Here is an 18,696-nt window from a genome sequence, read left to right as displayed (position 1 = left end):
TATCTGATAGTATTCAAAATGATGTATCAGACCACCTTGGAATATTGAGATCTTTTTCTGGATCATTGATTTAGAATCTTTCCAATATACTACCATAATTGCCTAATAGCTGAATCTATTTCTTGTGTTTGTTTCTTGAAATACAAATGATTAGGCAGCAGACTCCTCATGTAATCAAAAACGAAAAAAAAGTATCAAGTCGCACAAGATGATGCTGGTATCCGATGGCAACAAACGAAAAAAGCAAAACCAATATACACCAAGTTTCACGGAAAAGTTCCCGCAGGCAGCATACCCATATGCCTACATCAAGAATCTATCGGGTTTCAGTCCGTGCGAGGACCCCGCTATTGTTGCGGAAGAAACGTGCAATTGTGAATATCTTGGGAAGACAATCTGGAGAATTCAATGTACTTGAAGTATCTTTGGGATAGGGAAGAATAGAAAATAATTACAACCATCATCTTGGATTAGTCGAATTAGCTCAGAAATGAAGGGTCTGCTGTGTAGAATAGATTGGAAACTTGGCTCAATCAAAAATGTCTATTCCTCACTGTGTTATGACCGGTATAAAATATGCGCTTGACATTGAATTATTTGAATCTATTCAGACTTTGAACAATAGACAACACCAGGCTTACAGGATTTCTAGATTACTGAAACCTGATTTCCCTATTGGCGCTCTTTCTTCCCGCTTCTTTTGGCTGCTCAAAATTCACTTATTTAAAGTCCCAAATCTCGACCCATTTTCGCACATCTTTCTTTTCCCCCACAACCTCAACAACCTTTTACAACCTCCATTAACTTCAACAATACTTTGATCAATCATCTATTTTCATCTATCGCATAGCATTCTTGACTACTGTGAGTACTTTTCCTGTTCCCATTATCACTTTCTTGAATAGAAATGATCCTGGTCTATGAGTTACTAATACTGATTTGGATTTCTAGATCGTCGTCGTCGATATCGCACAAGGCGCACTCTCCATAGCAACACATAACAACAAAACACCCAACCAAGTATGTTATTGTTCTCTTCCTACAATAACTTTCTATACTCGACCATTCCCATCCATCAATACTCTGTTTCTGTCAATCTTGACAAATACATTTTCCTCATAATTGTCGCCAAGTGCGTTGTTTGAGTCTCTCGATCTTGTTCACCTTTACTTGAGCATAATGAGAATTCACTGTTGATCACGCACTATCGATAATTCTTATCGTCGTTGCTTTTTTTCTCTCATCTCCTCTCCCACTTCCTCTTTCTTTTCTAGTCATACTTTTCCACCTCCTACTCTTGTATCTTCTACGTGCTTTTGTTACCGCGACTTACCGGTCTATTCGACTATCCAAAGTAAAATAACCATACTGATCCATCTATCTGCAGACCTTCCAATACCGCAATCATGCCTAATTGGAAGTCTTATGAAGCAACTGGTTTGTCCAAACGATCACTTTTCTTACATTTATACTCACACGATGGTAGTTCGCCTCCTCAGCGCCATTGTTGCTGCACACCCAAATCTCAAACTCGATTACGCAGGTTAGTAAACAATTTCATTAAGAATTCTCCCTCTTTAGTTTTGGCCTTCGCAAGTTTAATCATTCTCCATCTTCTTTCTTTTGTCTTTGATCCCTGATTTTACCAGCAATATCCAAATACTACGGAGATGAGTCAAATTATCACCAAATATGGCGTTGTATGAGTGGCATAAAGCGTAATGCCGAGAGCCTCCGAAAAGCAGTCGATGCAGGACTCAATGCCTCTACCGTCAATCTCGAGAACGATTTTAGCGTTAAGAAAGGTATCATTCATCGTGGAGCATAAGTTATTGTTCATCAATCTTTTCTTCATGCACAATGAAAATTTCGCGGATAATTCTGCTCGTTCGTGTATTGATTTTCATACAGCAATCAGCATTCGCTTTGGTGGAGATTGCACTGCCTCTGCGCTTGACAACAGATTTAGGCGTTTGAAGTCTGATGCTAAACTGATCAACGCTGCCGTTGCCAGAGGACAAGATCCTATCCTCATGAATGTGGGCGATACAAATGGAGAGGTTGCCTGCAAGGGAAAGGGTGGGAATGAGTTTATGTTTTTTTCGTCTTTCAAGTTCCATATCACAAGAGCACAGATTTGTCCCTTTTTGCCTACACTAATGCTGCATTAGCGACTTCCGTGCTTATGGGATCAGCAACTCCAGCTAGTCACATCCAATCACAGCTTCGAGAAACCATCAAACCTCTTGGTGAACGCTTGATTGCCATGCGTGATGCCGGCGAGGACTGTAAAGATGTTGATTTGACAGACTTGGGTACTCGCCGATATAAGGCTGGTCAGGAAGTTCTGTCTATGTTTTCGAGACTGCTCTCACATCTTCACACAGCACCCATCACCTTTCCTTGCTTTTGAAATCCACTGATATCCCTTAGAGATTGCTGCAAAGATGGGATCAGATGTCACTCCTATTAGTGTTAAAGCACAGTTCAGTCGAAGCTTCAGAGTTTTGGCTGCTCGTCAAAATGCTTTATGTGCTGTTGGCAAAGACCCCAAGGATGCCAGTTTGGACAAATTGGGTAGTCAACAGAAGTCTGGTGATATCTTCATTCTTAGGAAAAGCTCTGTTCATATTTTGTGGAACATTACCGTATCTTCTCAACACACCAATCACACTTTCTTTATGTTTGCACAGAACTGATTTTGAGTCCAGAGGTTGCCAAGTACATGGGCTCGGATGTCACTCCCATAGCTATCAAGATCCAGTACAATGCAACCATCAGAGCTCTTTCCCGTCGTCAAATAGCTTTTTTTTGATGCCGGTAAAGATCCTTTGGATGTCTCCTTAAACAACCCAAAAGGTGGTCAGAAGTTCTGTCAACAATTTGCTCCTGGCTTTTATGGTCATGTTTCGCTGCATTGACTTTTTGATTTCCATTCTGTTTGAGCACCACTGATATCACGTTATTAGAGACTGCAAGGATTATGGGATCAGACACTACTCCTTCATCTCTCCAGAATCACTTTCGTCGGACTGTCAAAGTTCTTTGCAAACGTCAGATGTCGATGCTAGCAGCAGGTCAAGACTCTATGGAAGTCAGCCTTGATGGTCTAGGAGGTGGTCAGAAACTCTGTCATCTATTTACAGTTTTTTTGAACAATTTTATCACAGCACAGCACATACATCCTTTCAACCGCATTTGGCCAGCACTGATACCTTGAATATTAGAGATCGTTGCAATTATGGGATCAGATGTTACCGTTGATGCTATTAAGCAACAGATTGGAAAGCGTATCAAGGTTCTTGGCAGTCGCCAAACCAAGATGCGAGCAGCCGGTCGAGATCCCAAGAGTGTTGATCTGGAAGGTTTAATGCCTGCCAAGAAGGAAAAGGATGGTCAGGAATTCTGTCATCTTGATTCTTCGTGTTTTTTCTTCTATTATTATCAAACATCACCTAGCTCTCTGCAATAACTGTTACATGATGCCCATGGCTGATCAATTGCAGAAATGGACAAATTCATGGGAGATTCCACTATGAACGGTCTTCGATTTCAATTCGACACTCGTTACAAGGTCATCGCCAAACGTCAGAAAGCCATGCTTGCTGCAGGCGAAAATCCTTCAACGGTTGATATTGTCACTGGCGGCAAGACTGGTTAGAAGTTCTACCATGTTTAATTGACAGTTTTCGATCTATTTCATCTTACGCTTCTACACACATATTTATTTCAAGCACATATTAACTTTCTCCCAGAAGTTCAAAAGTGTTTTGGTTCAGATGCTACTGCTGGTAGAATCAAATTCCAATTTGCAACCACCATCAAGAAGCATGTCGACCAGATTCGCAGTGCGAGAGCTGCTGGCAAAGACTGCAAAGATATCATACTCAATTCCAATGGTCTCTTGATTTACATATTCCATTGCGGGCCTTGAATACATGCACATTTCCCTAGCACTCTACACCCGTTTTGTTCTCAATATTAATGTTGGTCAACAGAAATGGCGAAGCACTTCGGTTCGGACACAGACGTCAGCTCAATTAAATGGCAATTTCGCGGCATCAGAGCTGGTGCTAAGATCCAAAAAGATGCAGTGCTCAACGGAAAAGATCCCAAGGACTTTGACGCAGCTCTGAATCCTGATCCTAGAAAACGCGGCAATAAGGGCGAGTGTTCTTTGAAAGCGATATTGTTTCGTTAATATTTCCTTTAATTTATGTTCCGTTACACAACAACATGAAGAACACATCATTCATCTCTCCAGCTATCTAGAAATTAGCAACATGTTCGGCAAGGACTCCACCAAAGGCGGAATTTAATTTCAATTTTGAGCTTTAAAAGCCAATCAATGCACATCGCCAGCGCGAAGCTTTCAAGGCTGGAATTGATCCACAAACCCTCAATATTGGTGCTAACATATGCGAGAATTTCCCCGTTACCCCATTCCTCAATTTCATTTCGTCGCTAGCACATACCTTTCTTTAGTTTTGAGAAACTCAGATCAGATATTAATGTACGTCATAGCAATGGCAAAGTGGTTGGATGATGGCACCACCGTATCTTCTCTGGAGCATCGATTTCGACCCATCAAAGCTGCTGCTAAGAATGGTTCTTGCTATTCCTAACTCCCTTCATCCTCGTGTTGATTTTACACACCCACGCCTTCATGTTTCATTTGTCATCGCCCATTCATCACTACCACTCATTCATTGAAGGAATGTCTCACTAACATCTTTCAGCCACCGCCGAGAAATTTGGTGATGGTGTTACAGGTAAGGCTATATCCACTCGCTTCGAAAGGTACGTATCCGCTCTGTTCCCTTCATTCAAAAACAGAAGAACTAACATAAACAACAGAATGCGCAAAGAACCTGCTTGGGCTCTCAACTCACCGCTCGGTACTAATGATTCCCTAGGTACGACCCCCAAGAAGGCTCGTGCTCCTCGTTCAGCCAAGAAATCCACCAAGAAAGCCGCTGCATCCAGCAATGAGGAGGGCGATGATGACAGTGACATGGAAATGGCTACGCCATCCAAGAAGGGCTCTCCAGTCAAGAAGGAAACAATCAACAAAGTCAAGGGCGGCCGCGTCGAAAAGAAGCCGGCAACACCCAGCCGAGCTGCAAAGACTAACATCAAGAGCTATGTGATTCCGATGACGAGGGCGACGACGATCTGATCATCAAGGATGAGGATATTGGTGCTTATGATTTTGGTCGCGCTGCGGATGGTGATGAGGATATGCTTGGTGGTGGTGGATTTGGTCATGGTTATGGTCACGGAAATGGAAACGGTCATGGTCTTGATCTTCGTCTTGTTCATGGAAACGGAGGTGATGGAGTTGAAGAGGAAGATGTTTTCTACGACGATGAGTCTTAGATTTTCGGAATTGGGAGCGACCTTATGCGTGGGATGGAGTATCTAATGGCGCGATGACGACACAGCGATCACAGATTCAAACTACGATATTCGGGATCCGGATACTCTACTTTCGTTGCTAAGATATCCACAACAACCCTCTTCATCGTTTCAACTCTACGCCCATTTTCGACATTTTCGTTTCCTCGCTTTTTTTTCACGCAAATACTTTATGATTACATTTCGGAGGACCTCATCTAATTATGCTTTCGACTTTCGACTTGCGACTTTCGATTTACAATTTACAATTTTTCATCCACAGTTCACTTCATTCAACTCGATTCCTTCCTCGCCTCCTTCGCTATTCAATCAATTCGATAGCAGAAATTTCCTCCCTCTTTTCACCGAGATATCGAATTTTGCTCTAGTCATCTCATCCATCTCATCCATCTCATCCCATCTCATCCATCTCATCCATCTCATCCATCTCATCCATCTCATCATCTCATCCATCTCATCCATCTCATCCATCCCTCATCCATCTCATCCATCTCATCCATCTCATCCATCTCATCCATCTCATCCATCTCATCCATCTCATCCATCTCATCCATCTCATCCATCTCATCCATCTCATCCATCTCATCCATCTCATCCATCTCATCCATCTCATCCATCTCATCCACTCATCCATATCATCCATCTCATCCATCTCATCCATCTCATCCATCTCATCCATCTCATCCATCTCATCCATCTCATCCATCTCATCCATCTCATCCATCTCATCCATCTCATCCATCCAATTCATCATCCTCTCTTTCTCCGACAACCCACAACAAACAACAACTCGATGATTTTCTCGAAAGAGAAAAATCAAATGTTGATAGCATGCTGACAAACACTCCCCGAATCCAAGCATTCTCAGGCTCGGTCTTTGATTTCTCGCAGGGGGTTGTGATACATTGCGATACGATGCGATAGTTTAGGATAGGATGGGATAGGATGAACACAACAGGTTGCGAGTTCTCTATCCACTTCGATTCGATTCGATTCGATCCGATTCAATTCGATTTTCTTTTCATTCTTTTCAATTCCTTGGTTCGCTTCAGATGGTTCATATTTCTTACTTGCTTCCTTCCTTCCTTCATTCATTCAGCCCGGTCTGGTTAGTCGGTTAGTCAGTTATTCAGTTAGTTCGTTTCACCAATCATTCGATTACTCATTCATTTACTTCAGAATGATGATGATGATGATTGATGATAATGGTGGTGGTTATTTCAATTTTTCAATTTTTCAATTTCAAGGAAGGATATCATGGTTTCATTCACTTCTTTCACTCATTCCCTTTATTCATTCCAAATTCTCACAATCTCAGATTCTCAGGAAAGATGAGTTTGAGCGGTAGATGGATAGCTAGCGAGCGAGTAGATGGCAGACAGACAGACACATGACGGACGAATCGTTTCACTTCTTCCGAATCGGGAATTACGAAAATAATTATGGTTAATGACAGTCAGTAATTACAGATGAATAAAAAGTTTTGCGAGTTTTTATACTTTGGAGTTTTAGATCTCAGGTTTTGGGTGTGAGATGTGTGTTGAATCGTATATAAATGTGTGACATGAGTTAGAATTCTCTCCTAAAAATATCGAAAAAATAGAAGAAAATAGTTTTCCAATAAACACCAAGTCAATAATGATGAAGCAATAAAAAGACAATAGAAGTTCTGAGAAAAATCAAGAGGCTTTCAAATCTTCTCAATTCATACAATCAAAAAATCCAATTAGAGTCAATCTTATAATTCTCCTATACGCCCAACACCTATAACTAATCCCTCCCACCAATCATGCAGCCGACGATTTCATTTAAAACCTCAAGATGCATCCAAATACAAAGCAGTCATCGCATTCAATATCCATCCTGATCCGATTTCCCATCTCAAGCTACCATCCCTTCTAATTCAAAAGGACATCCCACAATCCCTCTCCCTCACAATAAGCATGATGACTAACATTAACCAACCAAACATCCTCCTTGATTCCATCAATAATCTTCCTCGTTTGACTATCCTTCCCATAAACTCTTGCCCACTCTCCCCAAATGCCAAACGCTTCTTCCGCCCATGCCCTAAAACTAACCTCCTCAATAATCGTTGGTGTAATGATTTCTTTGCCAGGGAATGCACCCCATGTTACTGCATTTGTGCTTCCGACTGCTTCATCACTGGATATGAAATCTCCTTTGGCATTTGAGGCGTAGAAAGAGACTGTGTCCCGGAGTTCAGGAGATGTGAGTTTAGCATGTAGGGTTTTCCAATCAGCTGTTGGAAGGAAGAGTTCTACGAATGCTTTTTGGAATACGAATCCATTCTTGGGTCCCCATCCAAAAATTGAGTCTGAGGATTTGAGTCCGTTGACTGCAGGTTGGGAGGCTACCGTCCACCAACCCTTCTTATTGAGACTCAGGAGTTGCTTTTTGATAGAGTTGGTTTCTTCATTGGACCTTCCTCACTCCAAGGAATGGCGGTTGAGTTGACTCTAGATGACGAATGAAGATGTCCGTGATATCAGCTCTGAACTTGGATGACCCAAAGTTTGATAGCTTGGTTAATGGACATGTGAAGTGAAAACACCGTATCCACAATCTCTCCATAAGCAGGAGAACGAGCATCACCCCACGACCGTTAGAAAGTCATCCCATGTGGCCTCTCGACCAAGACTACCTTCTCCTTCACTGATTGCAAGAGTATTGGCTCGCGAGTTGACAGCTTCAGCTGGAATACCAGCTTCTTGTGCTGTGGCTTCAAAGCTAGGATTGGAGGTTTGAGGTGCAGTAATTATAATGCGATTGTAAGGATCAGATCCAACAGATGATCGACGTCTGGAGCTACGTTTGTGAGAACCACTATGGATAGACATTAAATCTGCAATATCTGGAATGGTAGGAACGAATTCTGGTTCCAGAGCGGCGACGGTTTCAGCGTCTGGAATAAGCTCTGTTCGTTCCAAGATGAAAGATACCGCCTTCTCCAAATTGAGAGTGTAGAAATGGAAACCTCTAGGCCCCGAGTACTGAGATTTTGTGCCCTTCAAATGTTCGACCATTTCGCTCAAAATATCCACCCCGACCTTTTTAACCATCTCATCATCCCCTCGAACCGCATCCAATCTTGTTATAATAGTTGAGGGTAGTTTCGCGTGGCTGAGTTTCGTAGTTCGCTTGATCATTTGATAACTTTGAATTGGCATCATACCAGGTATAATAGGAATATCCTTAAATGCGCCACTTGGATGATCTCGTAGCTTTTGTTCAAATCCGTCGTATGCGTCGACATCGAAGAATAATTGTGTCATGATAAAATCCGCGCCCGCTTGAACCTTCTCCACCAAGTATGGCAGGTCATGTTCAAGGCTTTGACCCTCTGGATGTCCTTCATCCGCATGTCCTTCTGGGTATGCCGCCACTCCAACACAAAAGTAGTCGCCGTATTGTTTTCTAATATATCGTACCAAATCGATTGCCCACTCAAACTCCCAATCCATAGCAGGCGTATCACCATTCTTCTCGTCAATGGCACGGTATTCCTCACTCCTAGGGGGATCGCCCCTCAAAGCCAATATGTTTCTAATTCCCAATGCCTTTGCATCTTCCAATGCTTGATCCACCAATGCTCGACTCATGTTTGTGCAAGTCAAATGTAGACACGTTGTGAGGCCCAAATCCCTTTGACATAACTCTGCGAGTTCTAAAGACTTGATCGCAGTAAGATCCGCAGCACCCCATGTAACGGTGACAAATAAAGGCCTCAATGCTCGAGACATTCTGTCAAGACGAGCACGTAGATTCGAAGAACCCATTGAGGTCTTTGGTGGAAAGAATTCGAGGGAGAAGTAATTGGTGTCTGGAGGCAAAGCCGCGATCTTTTCTGTGATTTTCTCCATTTTGTTGTGATTCCTATTACGCGGATGCTATATCAATGCGATTATTCGAATTTGTCGTTAGATTGATGAGGTTATCTCTTGTTGTATTGTATGTTCGAAATTGTTCGTTGGTTTTATATCAATGTAGGTAGATACGGTAAGGCTGGCTGGTTTGATGAATGGCGGGGCTACTATTTTTTCTTTCGGTGGGATGTGATGAGGGCGATCAAATGACACGAAATACGGCACTAAAATCTGATACAATTGGTGATTTCGATGCACTGCAAGCCAACGAATAAGAATAAACTTAAAACATTCTTGCAGAATTACTTTGAAAATATATCTTCATTCTAGATTTAATACCAAATAATCTTCCATGTCAGGTCACAGAAAACGTCATTTGATTTATACAATTGCTTCAATATGTTGTGCCGTCGTAAATATGTACTCTGCAAGACATGCAGCTCACAGGTTACAGATAAGCCGTGATTGTTGTTGATCAAAGGATTCGCCAAAGAATTCTTCAAAGTCACGCTAAGATGGTGGTACCTTTCCTGTATAATACTATTGAGCGTTGATCGATGTTTTGTTGTCGAGGATTCGATGAATTGTTATAACAGGAAGTGTCACAAACATTCTGTCAGACTAGCCACTATTTATTATTATATAATTTCATACTGCATCAAAGTGCTAGCAACTTGAAACAGCAGACTTGTGGAATTATTCTATCTATCTATAAAAGTCAGACGTATGTACACTTGTAACCCGGGTACTACATTACTTTGCAGGCTTTTGCAGATGGACCTACATCCAGATCCTAACTCCACCCAAGTCCCTTAACAAATCTTATTCTCTTAATCCATTGACACCCAAAGAGATGCCTTTGTGAATCCATTTCCGAATCCTCTTCCCAAGTACTCCTCTTAACCCACATCTTCCTATTACCTACGAGCAGCAACTTGCAAGTCCCCCAAAACTCTCTCTACAATATCCCTCTTCCGAAAATAATCCATGTTGAAATAATCCATCCAAACTTTGCGGCAAGACCATGTTTGGAAAATGAATTTGTTACCCAAGTTGGATATATAATAGATGGCAGTGGTGGCGGGCGGTTAGGATCAGGAGGGATAATCGCAGTCGAAGTATAACCCCAGTATTCATAAGTGGTATACCTAGTCTTGCGTGGATTGCGGCTGACGGTTCTGATCTTCCCCGACAAGGTGAAATCATCTGGTGGAGGAACGCACTCGGGTCTTGGAACGGTGATGTAGGGATCTTCTTTTCTCTTGGCGAGCCAACGACCAGCTGGTAGGTCTTCAGGCTCTGGAAGCTGTTTGGTTGGTGCGTGGATAACTTCGTTTTCGATTGGAGATTTTGGAGAAAAATCTTCTAGGTTCGAAGCACGCGTAATAGTCATAAGAGTTGTCGATTTTGTGACGCTTCCAATTTGTGGTGTAATCTGCGCCTGGAGATGGTCGCTAGTCTGTGATGCAGTCTCAGTCGGTTTTTGGAGACCACTACCACTCTCTTTTGCAGTCGGCTGTCCGAAAATATCGCGAATGGGCGATGCAGTAACTGCGCCGTTTAAAATTGTTGCTGCGGAGGTAGGAGTCGCAAGTGCCAATGGACCTTTTGGACATGAATCTTTGATACATCGGTAGGTGCCTTCGCGGGTTGTAGATGCATTTTTAAGGACAGGGATTGACACAACAAATTCATGGCCTTCGTCATTGAAGGTGGCCATCAATCGACGAATAGCAACTTCTTCATTGGTGCAGCGTTGCATAAGAGCCCAATCTTCTCCAGTATTCATAGTATTGACACTTCCACACTGCAAAACGATCTCTTGTCATTGATTCTTACCCAATTAGCCTCGTTATATTCCTCGAGATCATGTACTGGTACGAGTTTGAGGTCTTCAGGGTCGATATAATGTGGCTCTTGTCTACTAAGTTGAAAATTTATTGTGGCGTCAATCGTTGATGCCGATTCTTCCATGAAGATTGCTCAAAAGGTGAGTTATGGTTTGATAATGACCAAAAAGCATTTGATTCTCTTCAGAAAATTCGATTGAAGCTTGATTGGAAGGAAATGAATTATGGGAAGCAACTGCATGACTTGGGCCCGCGAGGACTGCAAGGCCAGTCGCACTGATGAGGTTTGATAACAACATCTCGGAGTTTGACTGTCCTGGTGTGTGTGCGTAAGAGTTTGTGTATGAAAAGAAAGAAGAGTTAAGCATGTACGTAGACAAGACTTTATATATGTATATTTTGCTTTGGGGGGGGGAAAGGATCAAACACTTGTCATAACGTCACGTCCTTAAATTTTAGCCATACTTCCAGTGAACTATTTACTATTGAAAACTAAGATTGATGTAGCTTCATAATTAGTAGAGTGGTCACGAGATCAATTCTTTATTCTCCTATCAAAACTCTTATAGTAGGATACTAGCATGGGACGATCTTGCTTAAAATAACGACATCTATCCAACTATCAAGTGAATAACTCTCAAAAGTCTTTGAAAAACTAAAGAATGGCGAAAAGGGAAGGAAATAGAGAAGTGATGGCCAACTAAGACTTTAGCTCAACGTTTGACGTGACTCCAGAGCTCTCTAGTTCTTTCCTAGCAAATTCTCAGCGCAAAATAGGTAAATTGATCATCACTTGATGATTCTGGTATTTGTTCCTTGATGAAACCGGTGAAGATCTAGAATGTTAGAACAACAAAGAGATAGGACAGAATCAGAGTATTTTTAGTTTTAGATAATGCTCAATATCGTTTGTACTCATGATGAAGATGAAAATGCATTGATATGGATCAATGATAAACCGTTGATCGTAAAATATGTCTAGTTACCTACCTAGTCGAGCTAGTCTCTGAAAGGATTAGCGAAAGCTGTCATATCTGCGATGACTAATACAAGTTCCTTATCTTTCTTTATCAGTGAGTAACACACCGAGAGACCTCTCTAATCATCGGCGCGTAGATATTACCCTCCATACAAAGAATGATTGCATAAAGTATGACTTCGTTAACATGAGGCAGCTGAGTTAAGTTTTTTCTATAAGTTTGGTAGGATATTGAAAGATTTTTTTGGTTCTTCTTGTCATTCTTTCCATCGTCGCATCTCTGTCACTTATCTTCGTCTTGAACTCTCCACATTCACTCTACTGGGAAGGAAGTTGATAGGCAATATCAAGAGGAGGCTTACCATTTCTACATACACAAGTTTGATATCAATGGCAGCAGGAAACACAGAGATGACCGAGCCAACCCTCCCCGAAACTTACAATGCATTCTTCTACGGCACTCTCGTAAGTCTCTCCTCTCTCTCTCTCTGATTCTCATACTCGCTATTTGGTCTCCGCCTTCTACTCTTCCTCTACTTTTTCCACCCTCTGTTCTTCTACTATCACTAACTCTTTTCCCAATTAGATGGCCCCCGAAGTTCTCTACCGCGTGATCTACGGTGCCTCCAATCATCCTTCTACTTCTCTAACCATCACTCCCGCCCTTCTCCATGACTACTGTCGACACCGTGTTAGATTCGCTGACTATCCGGCCATAATCTCCGAACCAGGTCATACTGTCCGTGGTACCTATGTAACCGGTCTTACGCCCTCCAACATGCGCAATCTTGATTACTTTGAAGGATCTCAATATGAGCGAAAAGTAGTCACTGTAAAGATCCTGACTCCAAAGGATAAAGAACATGTACACGGTGTCAATGCAATCATGGCCGAAGCTGTTGAAACAGGAGAAGAGAAAGAAGCTCAAACATATGTCTTTACAGATTTGGATGCTTTGGAGAAAGGAGAATGGGATTTCGAATTCTTCAGGAGAGAGAAATTGAGAAATTGGGCGGATGAAAGCGAGGAGTATGCCGGTTTGTGAACACGCTCTCTTTGACATGAAGGGGAAGATCTCACTAAATCCAGGAATCTAGAAGTTGATGCGAAGGCTGCGAAAAGTAACGAGAGCGAAATTGGGATTCATGATTTCCTTGATCAACCAGATCCTACTGGCGGGCGGGGCATCAAAACGGATATGGGAAAGGAGTTAAGGGAGTTGGCGGATAAAAAGAGAGAGGAAGAATGGATTTTGGAGGAAAAGAAGAGAATAGTAAGAGAGAGGTCGAAGTGCCAATGCACTATCAGATAAATGATCATCATTCTTGGGTTGGTTTGGAATTTGGGAAAATGCACAAGATTGAATGTCGGTGCATTGGGTGTCTAGCATTTCGTTGTTAGTAGAAGAATTGTGGTTTTGCATAGAAGGTAGCTGGTCACCTTCCCTTTTTTTCAGCACTGAAAATGGAGCACAGGAAGGACAGATTTAGAGTTTGCAGACAAATGATTGATACACATTCATTGCATAATCAAGCACTGGAAAATACCAGTTTCTTAGCTCTATCCTCCCTATAAAGTTCATCGCTTGTCACCTTTTCATCGCACCTTATTGTCAATAGGCGTATCTTTTGTCTTAACCATTGTTATAAATTTGTTGAAATAGAAGGCTAATTTACTACATCCAGTAACTCCACCTTGATACATGCACCCCCATCTTTCAATGCGCCATCGCAATGCCCGAATAAAATAGAAAAGAAATCTATTCCCCGCTACCTTCCATAATTTCCAAACTCCCCACCCATGTAAACATCACCTTATATCATTTCAAGCAGCCCACTGTCTCATCCATAGCTCCATCCAGCTTCCATTAACCGGCTCCAATTGTCTCAAAGTCTCACTCTTGGCAACTGTCTTCTCCGTCTCTAAATTCGCAAGCGGAGCTCCCTTGCCCGACCCCTCGTAAAATTCCAAGAGTTTGATACCCCGATTCTGAGCGATTTCTCCGCGCTCGGCGGATTTGCGGAGGAGGGCGACCCATTCTTCCCAAGAGACAATCTTGCAGTCTGCGCCGATTTGGGAGGCGAGGATGGGGGAGATGGTGGACCAGGTTATGGAAGTGGGGTTTACGAGGTGGTAAAAGGCGGTTTGGGTGGAAGGGGAAGAGGAAGAGGGTTTGGAGAGATCAGCTAGGTCGAGGATTATGTTGGAGAGGATATCGACGGGGACCCAGTCGATACGGTTCATGGCTGCGATGGTTGTGGGGACGGCTTTCATGTATTGGGATGCTGAGACGATCTAGGATGTTTTATTAGGATTCTGCTTCTTTGTCTCTTTAAAGGGGACATGAAAACTTACAGTAGGGAACCATTCCTGGATATTCCATCTTCCCTTCTCTTTCCTCACAGGTCCAGATACCTGTCCAACACGAAGTACTTGCGTGCGTACACCACCAACTTTATTAGCTTCCGCCAAAAGTACCTCAGAGATAAGTTTCGAAGAACCATATCCCATAGCCGCTGCATTCCAATCATCAATGATAAGTTCTGGAACAGGCTTTTCCCAATTCTTTCCTTGTGTAACACCGATCGATGAAATGAAGGATACAATAGCGTTGTTCTTGCTTTGGGCCGCGAAATCAATCAAGTTTCGTACACCTCGGATGTGAGGTTCGAAAGATGCAAGACTTAAGTTAAAGTCTACTTGCCATTGGTTGTGAATGATATGAGTGGTATTGTTCAACAACTCATCATATGATTCCTGGTCGAGTCCGAAACGTGGTTGCGAAATGTCTGTTTTATAGAATGTAACTTTGCTGAAATCAGTGTTGAGACCATGGCTTGAGCTGGCTCCTCTTTGTCTCTCCTCGCCATTGACGGCTCGGTTAAGTGCATAGACTCTGGAGATGTGAGGTAAGGCGACTAAATCGTCGAGCATGTAACTACCCATAGATCCGGTACTTCCTGTCAAGATGACGGAAATCTTAGCATTTGAATCTTGAGCAGCGGTACCAGAAGTCTTGGTTGGCAAGTCCTTCGCGTATTTCTCAAACATTGCTTGTCTCTCATCGAAGTCGGTTTTGGAAGAATCTTCTCGGTTTTCCAATGGATGAGCAAGTTTGAAGACAACTGATGCGAGAGATTTGACGGTTGGATTTTTGTAGATGGTGCTAGCTTGCAACTTCTCGGTTTCAACGTTATCATTCTTTAAAGCTGATCGCAATTGTCTCAAAAGAGTGAAAACGAGTAAAGAATCGAATGATCCGCTTGCAAAGACGTCCTCATCGACACTAAGCTCATTAACGCTAGCTATCTTGGCAACTAAATCCTTCAATGTAGAAGTCAATGATTCTAAAGAACTAGTATCGAGACCGCTATCATCACCACCTTCTGTGTTAGCGAAGAGCTCTTCAATTTCCGGTTCGTAAAGTTTGATAGTTGCTGCACGTTGAACAGTACCCTTTCCAGCGCGCAAGAATGGCTTTTCGGGTTTAGCAAACATCACAAAGCCATCTTTGATTTGACCGTGGCTTGGTGAGCCTTTGTTTGCAGCGTCGATGAAAGGTTGGATACGAGAGATCAAGTCCTTTTTATTGTCTTCGGTTACTTCTACCGGGTTGATCAACTCGATGATGACGGCAGGTTGGAAGCGAGCTTGACCAACAATGATTGCTGAGCGGACTAATTCGTGTTCGTTGATGGTTTGTTCCATTGTGACAGGATTCAGCTTCTCGCCGTTTGAGAATACAATGATATCATCTGCTCTGCCACGATAGAGCCACATGTCCGGCTTTGTGGGGTGTTTCGAACATAAATCATTTGTAGAAATTTCATTGAGTTCGGGGAAAGTATGAAACATTCCTTGTAACTTTTCCAACTTTGGATCTCGGACAACAAGCATTTCATAGAGACCGTCACCTCTATCCACAAATTTGAGACCATTGTCGGTGTGGAATTTGAAATATCTCCAATCGTCTCTTCCTGGCCAAATGAGTGCGAAAAGGCTAGCTTCTGTGCTTCCAATCAGATTTTGAAGAATTGTGATTTTTGTGAGGATGTCTCCAGCTTTTTGTCCAACTGGTCCACCGCCAAAGCAAATGTACTTGATGTTCTTCTTTTGAATCAACTCTAGACTCGAGGAAGAGAATGCCAATTCTTCGACTGTTGATGGAGCAAGCATCAGAGCATCAACGCCAGCATGCTCAATCATGTCGTCCACCAAACTGGGGGTTACTGGAGCTAATGGTGATGCCAACACAACGTGAATGTCGAGGAACAACGCGCTGAAAAGATTTATATAAACACCGGCAGCATGGAAAGTTGGGAAACTTGAAAAGGCCTTAGATCCTCTCCACCAATCCGATTGAAGGGCTTCTTCATTTTCGCATTTCACCAACCTTTGTGCGTCAAGAACCGCACCTAAAGCGTGTCGAACAACAATAGGCTTAGGAAGACCTGTTGATCCAGATGTGTGCAAGACAAGAGTAGGCTCCTGAGATGCCTCTGCCCATGTTTTATTGTAGGCATAATGTGGAACTGGTGTTTCGTCGAGGAAGAAGTCGAGTTCTGGACAGTCGAGAACAGTCATAGGACGGACCTTAAGGACTTCACGGATATTACCAGTGCTGTGGCTAGGTAGTAACCAAATGTTGCACTCGGATTGTTTTATGACATTGAGATGTCCTTCGATACTGTTTCTTGGGGAATTGAGGAGGATCTTGTAGCCAGCCTTGACGAGTGCTATGGCAAGGATTTGATATCTCAGATCCCCTTCGAAATAGTTAGCACATAACTTTGAGGTGATCGGATATATATTCTAGATTTACCTGGACCAACATATCCTACGGATGGGAAGTTCTTGCCCTTTCCAAGTAACTTCTCAATCCACCAAGCAGCTCTGTTCACCGCGTTGGCGAGGCGCTTTTGTGATACTTCGACGAAACCATCTACTGCTTTGGTGGTTTTCGCATAAGAATATATAATACGATTAGGATCGCTTCCAGCCTTTTCGTCAACCAAGGTTGGTAGTAAGCGCTGCCCGTAAGCTGGAGTTTCTCTTTGAACAGAGCCCATGTTTATGTGATAGTGTTTAATAAGTCAAGTAATAAATAGGAAGATTTGTTTGGTTTATTATTATTGGAAGCAAGAATTTCAAGTTTATCGTAAAGCTGTAAGAAGATGATAATAAAATGATAATGATGATGGAGTAAAAGGAAGATTTTGATGCTCAGGATTGAGATGATACTTATATCTCCAAAGCCCCCTATAAGTTGGAGACTTTTCACCTATCTCATGAATGAACGACGACATATCTCACACCTCCATTGACACCCACCCACACATGCTCAAAATCGGAGTGTATTCGATAGTTAATTGTGTTCCGATCCGCCTGGCGGGTATGTCGGAACTTACGATATGATCCATACAAAAGTCAACAAAAGCCCTCACTGATAACGGCTGTGGCGTCCATCAAACTTTTCCTAAGAACCGCGGGAGAAAAGTGCCGCCCATGAAGATGATTAATTAGCTCATCGTTACGATTGAAGCCAGCATCAGCCTTGAAGTGATGATACAAAAGATCAGATGTGGGGTTTGTGAATGGAAATTTGCCGATCTACCCTCTCTCAATCCACACAAGCTTCTCGAAGCCTTTACAGACAAGGTCGCCTTGATAATCATGCAAACAGTGCGGAGTGCTCTTGGGTACTGACGCCGGCAATCAGAAAAGGACATCGGCGTTGTCACACAAAATGGGGGGTCAACCATCGAAGAAAATACGAGAATCCAGATCAAACTGGATCAGGAGTTCATTACCAAAAAAAGGATTGGTAGGCTTTCACGTGATATTGCCGAAAGAATCCCGTTGATATATTGGTGAGACTGAGAGTAAAACATCTACTAGATATGATGGACTGAACTACCAGACGTAACCCACCTGCCTGCATGAATGCTTGAAATTCTGCTCAGTGCTTCGTATACCTCGAACGATATGTAATTAACTGACGAATCGTCCTGTCGTTACATCTTGCGCACTGAGTACGAAGCATCGTTTCCTCCATCTATGATCATAAATAAATGCTTATCCTCTCACAAAGTAAAGTAAGTTTAGACAACGTCATTCGTATACGAGATTGGTTCGTCTTAAATGCAATGCGGATGACCCCATATTTGCACTCGAATCTTTTCTGCATCGAAAAGGCAAAACAACGAATAATCAATGTGAGCGGAAGAAGTAATTGACTTTCGGACCCAGAGCGGAAATATCGGCAATTTGCATGATTCAAATGTTACCCCTGAAACATGCGCTATATCGATGTACAGCAAAACCTCTTTATAAGGATATTGGTTTTTGTAGACTTTTTTAAGGATATATAGAGATATCCTTGTATAGAGGTATCCGACTAATCCCAACATAATAGTAATCTGCTTCCGATTAGTCCCGATCAGGACATATTCCGTAACAATTCCGAAAAAAATATTATTTTCATAAAAAATGAATAAAATTTCAATATATCGATTATATAATAACTAATCCTAATGATTCTATTAGTCCATTAAGAATACAT

The 18,696-nt window shown here is 42.3% G+C and overlaps 8 protein-coding genes across 8 annotated transcripts; 5 read left to right on the top strand and 3 right to left on the bottom strand.

Annotated features, from left to right (window-relative positions):
* Window positions 1-208: 208 nt before the first annotated feature.
* Window positions 209-418, top strand: EAF02_003688 (uncharacterized protein; the record flags this gene model as incomplete). Its single annotated transcript, XM_038899736.1, has 1 exon — window positions 209-418. The coding sequence occupies one exon, from the start codon at window positions 209-211 to the stop codon at window positions 416-418; it is 210 nt and encodes a 69-aa protein (XP_038760663.1).
* A 988-nt stretch (window positions 419-1,406) lies between these two features.
* Window positions 1,407-3,934, top strand: EAF02_003687 (uncharacterized protein; the record flags this gene model as incomplete). The annotated part of the gene is made up of 10 exons (XM_038899735.1): window positions 1,407-1,437; window positions 1,487-1,543; window positions 1,650-1,805; window positions 1,912-2,079; window positions 2,136-2,336; window positions 2,434-2,595; window positions 2,970-3,119; window positions 3,228-3,395; window positions 3,507-3,656; window positions 3,756-3,934. 10 exons carry the CDS (start codon window positions 1,407-1,409, stop codon window positions 3,932-3,934), a joined length of 1,422 nt encoding a protein of 473 aa, XP_038760662.1.
* Window positions 3,935-4,000: 66 nt separating this feature from the next.
* EAF02_003686 (uncharacterized protein) lies at window positions 4,001-4,201 on the top strand (the record flags this gene model as incomplete). Its single annotated transcript, XM_038899734.1, has 1 exon — window positions 4,001-4,201. One exon carries the CDS (start codon window positions 4,001-4,003, stop codon window positions 4,199-4,201), a length of 201 nt encoding a protein of 66 aa, XP_038760661.1.
* A 325-nt stretch (window positions 4,202-4,526) lies between these two features.
* Window positions 4,527-5,379, top strand: EAF02_003685 (uncharacterized protein; the record flags this gene model as incomplete). The annotated part of the gene is made up of 4 exons (XM_038899733.1): window positions 4,527-4,608; window positions 4,740-4,800; window positions 4,858-5,146; window positions 5,188-5,379. 4 exons carry the CDS (start codon window positions 4,527-4,529, stop codon window positions 5,377-5,379), a joined length of 624 nt encoding a protein of 207 aa, XP_038760660.1.
* A 1,937-nt stretch (window positions 5,380-7,316) lies between these two features.
* EAF02_003684 (uncharacterized protein) lies at window positions 7,317-9,302 on the bottom strand (the record flags this gene model as incomplete). The annotated part of the gene is made up of 2 exons (XM_038899732.1): window positions 7,317-7,756; window positions 8,084-9,302. 2 exons carry the CDS (start codon window positions 9,300-9,302, stop codon window positions 7,317-7,319), a joined length of 1,659 nt encoding a protein of 552 aa, XP_038760659.1.
* A 961-nt stretch (window positions 9,303-10,263) lies between these two features.
* Window positions 10,264-11,279, bottom strand: EAF02_003683 (uncharacterized protein; the record flags this gene model as incomplete). Its single annotated transcript, XM_038899731.1, has 2 exons — window positions 10,264-11,112; window positions 11,145-11,279. The coding sequence occupies 2 exons, from the start codon at window positions 11,277-11,279 to the stop codon at window positions 10,264-10,266; spliced, it is 984 nt and encodes a 327-aa protein (XP_038760658.1).
* A 1,245-nt stretch (window positions 11,280-12,524) lies between these two features.
* Window positions 12,525-13,446, top strand: EAF02_003682 (uncharacterized protein; the record flags this gene model as incomplete). Its single annotated transcript, XM_038899730.1, has 3 exons — window positions 12,525-12,599; window positions 12,721-13,171; window positions 13,232-13,446. The coding sequence occupies 3 exons, from the start codon at window positions 12,525-12,527 to the stop codon at window positions 13,444-13,446; spliced, it is 741 nt and encodes a 246-aa protein (XP_038760657.1).
* Window positions 13,447-13,958: 512 nt separating this feature from the next.
* EAF02_003681 (uncharacterized protein) lies at window positions 13,959-17,203 on the bottom strand (the record flags this gene model as incomplete). The annotated part of the gene is made up of 3 exons (XM_038899729.1): window positions 13,959-14,429; window positions 14,490-16,900; window positions 16,957-17,203. 3 exons carry the CDS (start codon window positions 17,201-17,203, stop codon window positions 13,959-13,961), a joined length of 3,129 nt encoding a protein of 1,042 aa, XP_038760656.1.
* Window positions 17,204-18,696: the final 1,493 nt, after the last annotated feature.

The sequence above is a fragment of the Botrytis sinoallii genome (genome assembly GCF_014898435.1).
Source record: "Botrytis sinoallii strain Bc 23 chromosome Unknown BSIN_005, whole genome shotgun sequence".
NCBI lineage: Eukaryota > Fungi > Ascomycota > Leotiomycetes > Helotiales > Sclerotiniaceae > Botrytis > Botrytis sinoallii.
The sequence above is the reverse complement of the archived record's forward strand: the minus strand, read 5'-3'. Positions and strand labels throughout refer to the sequence as shown.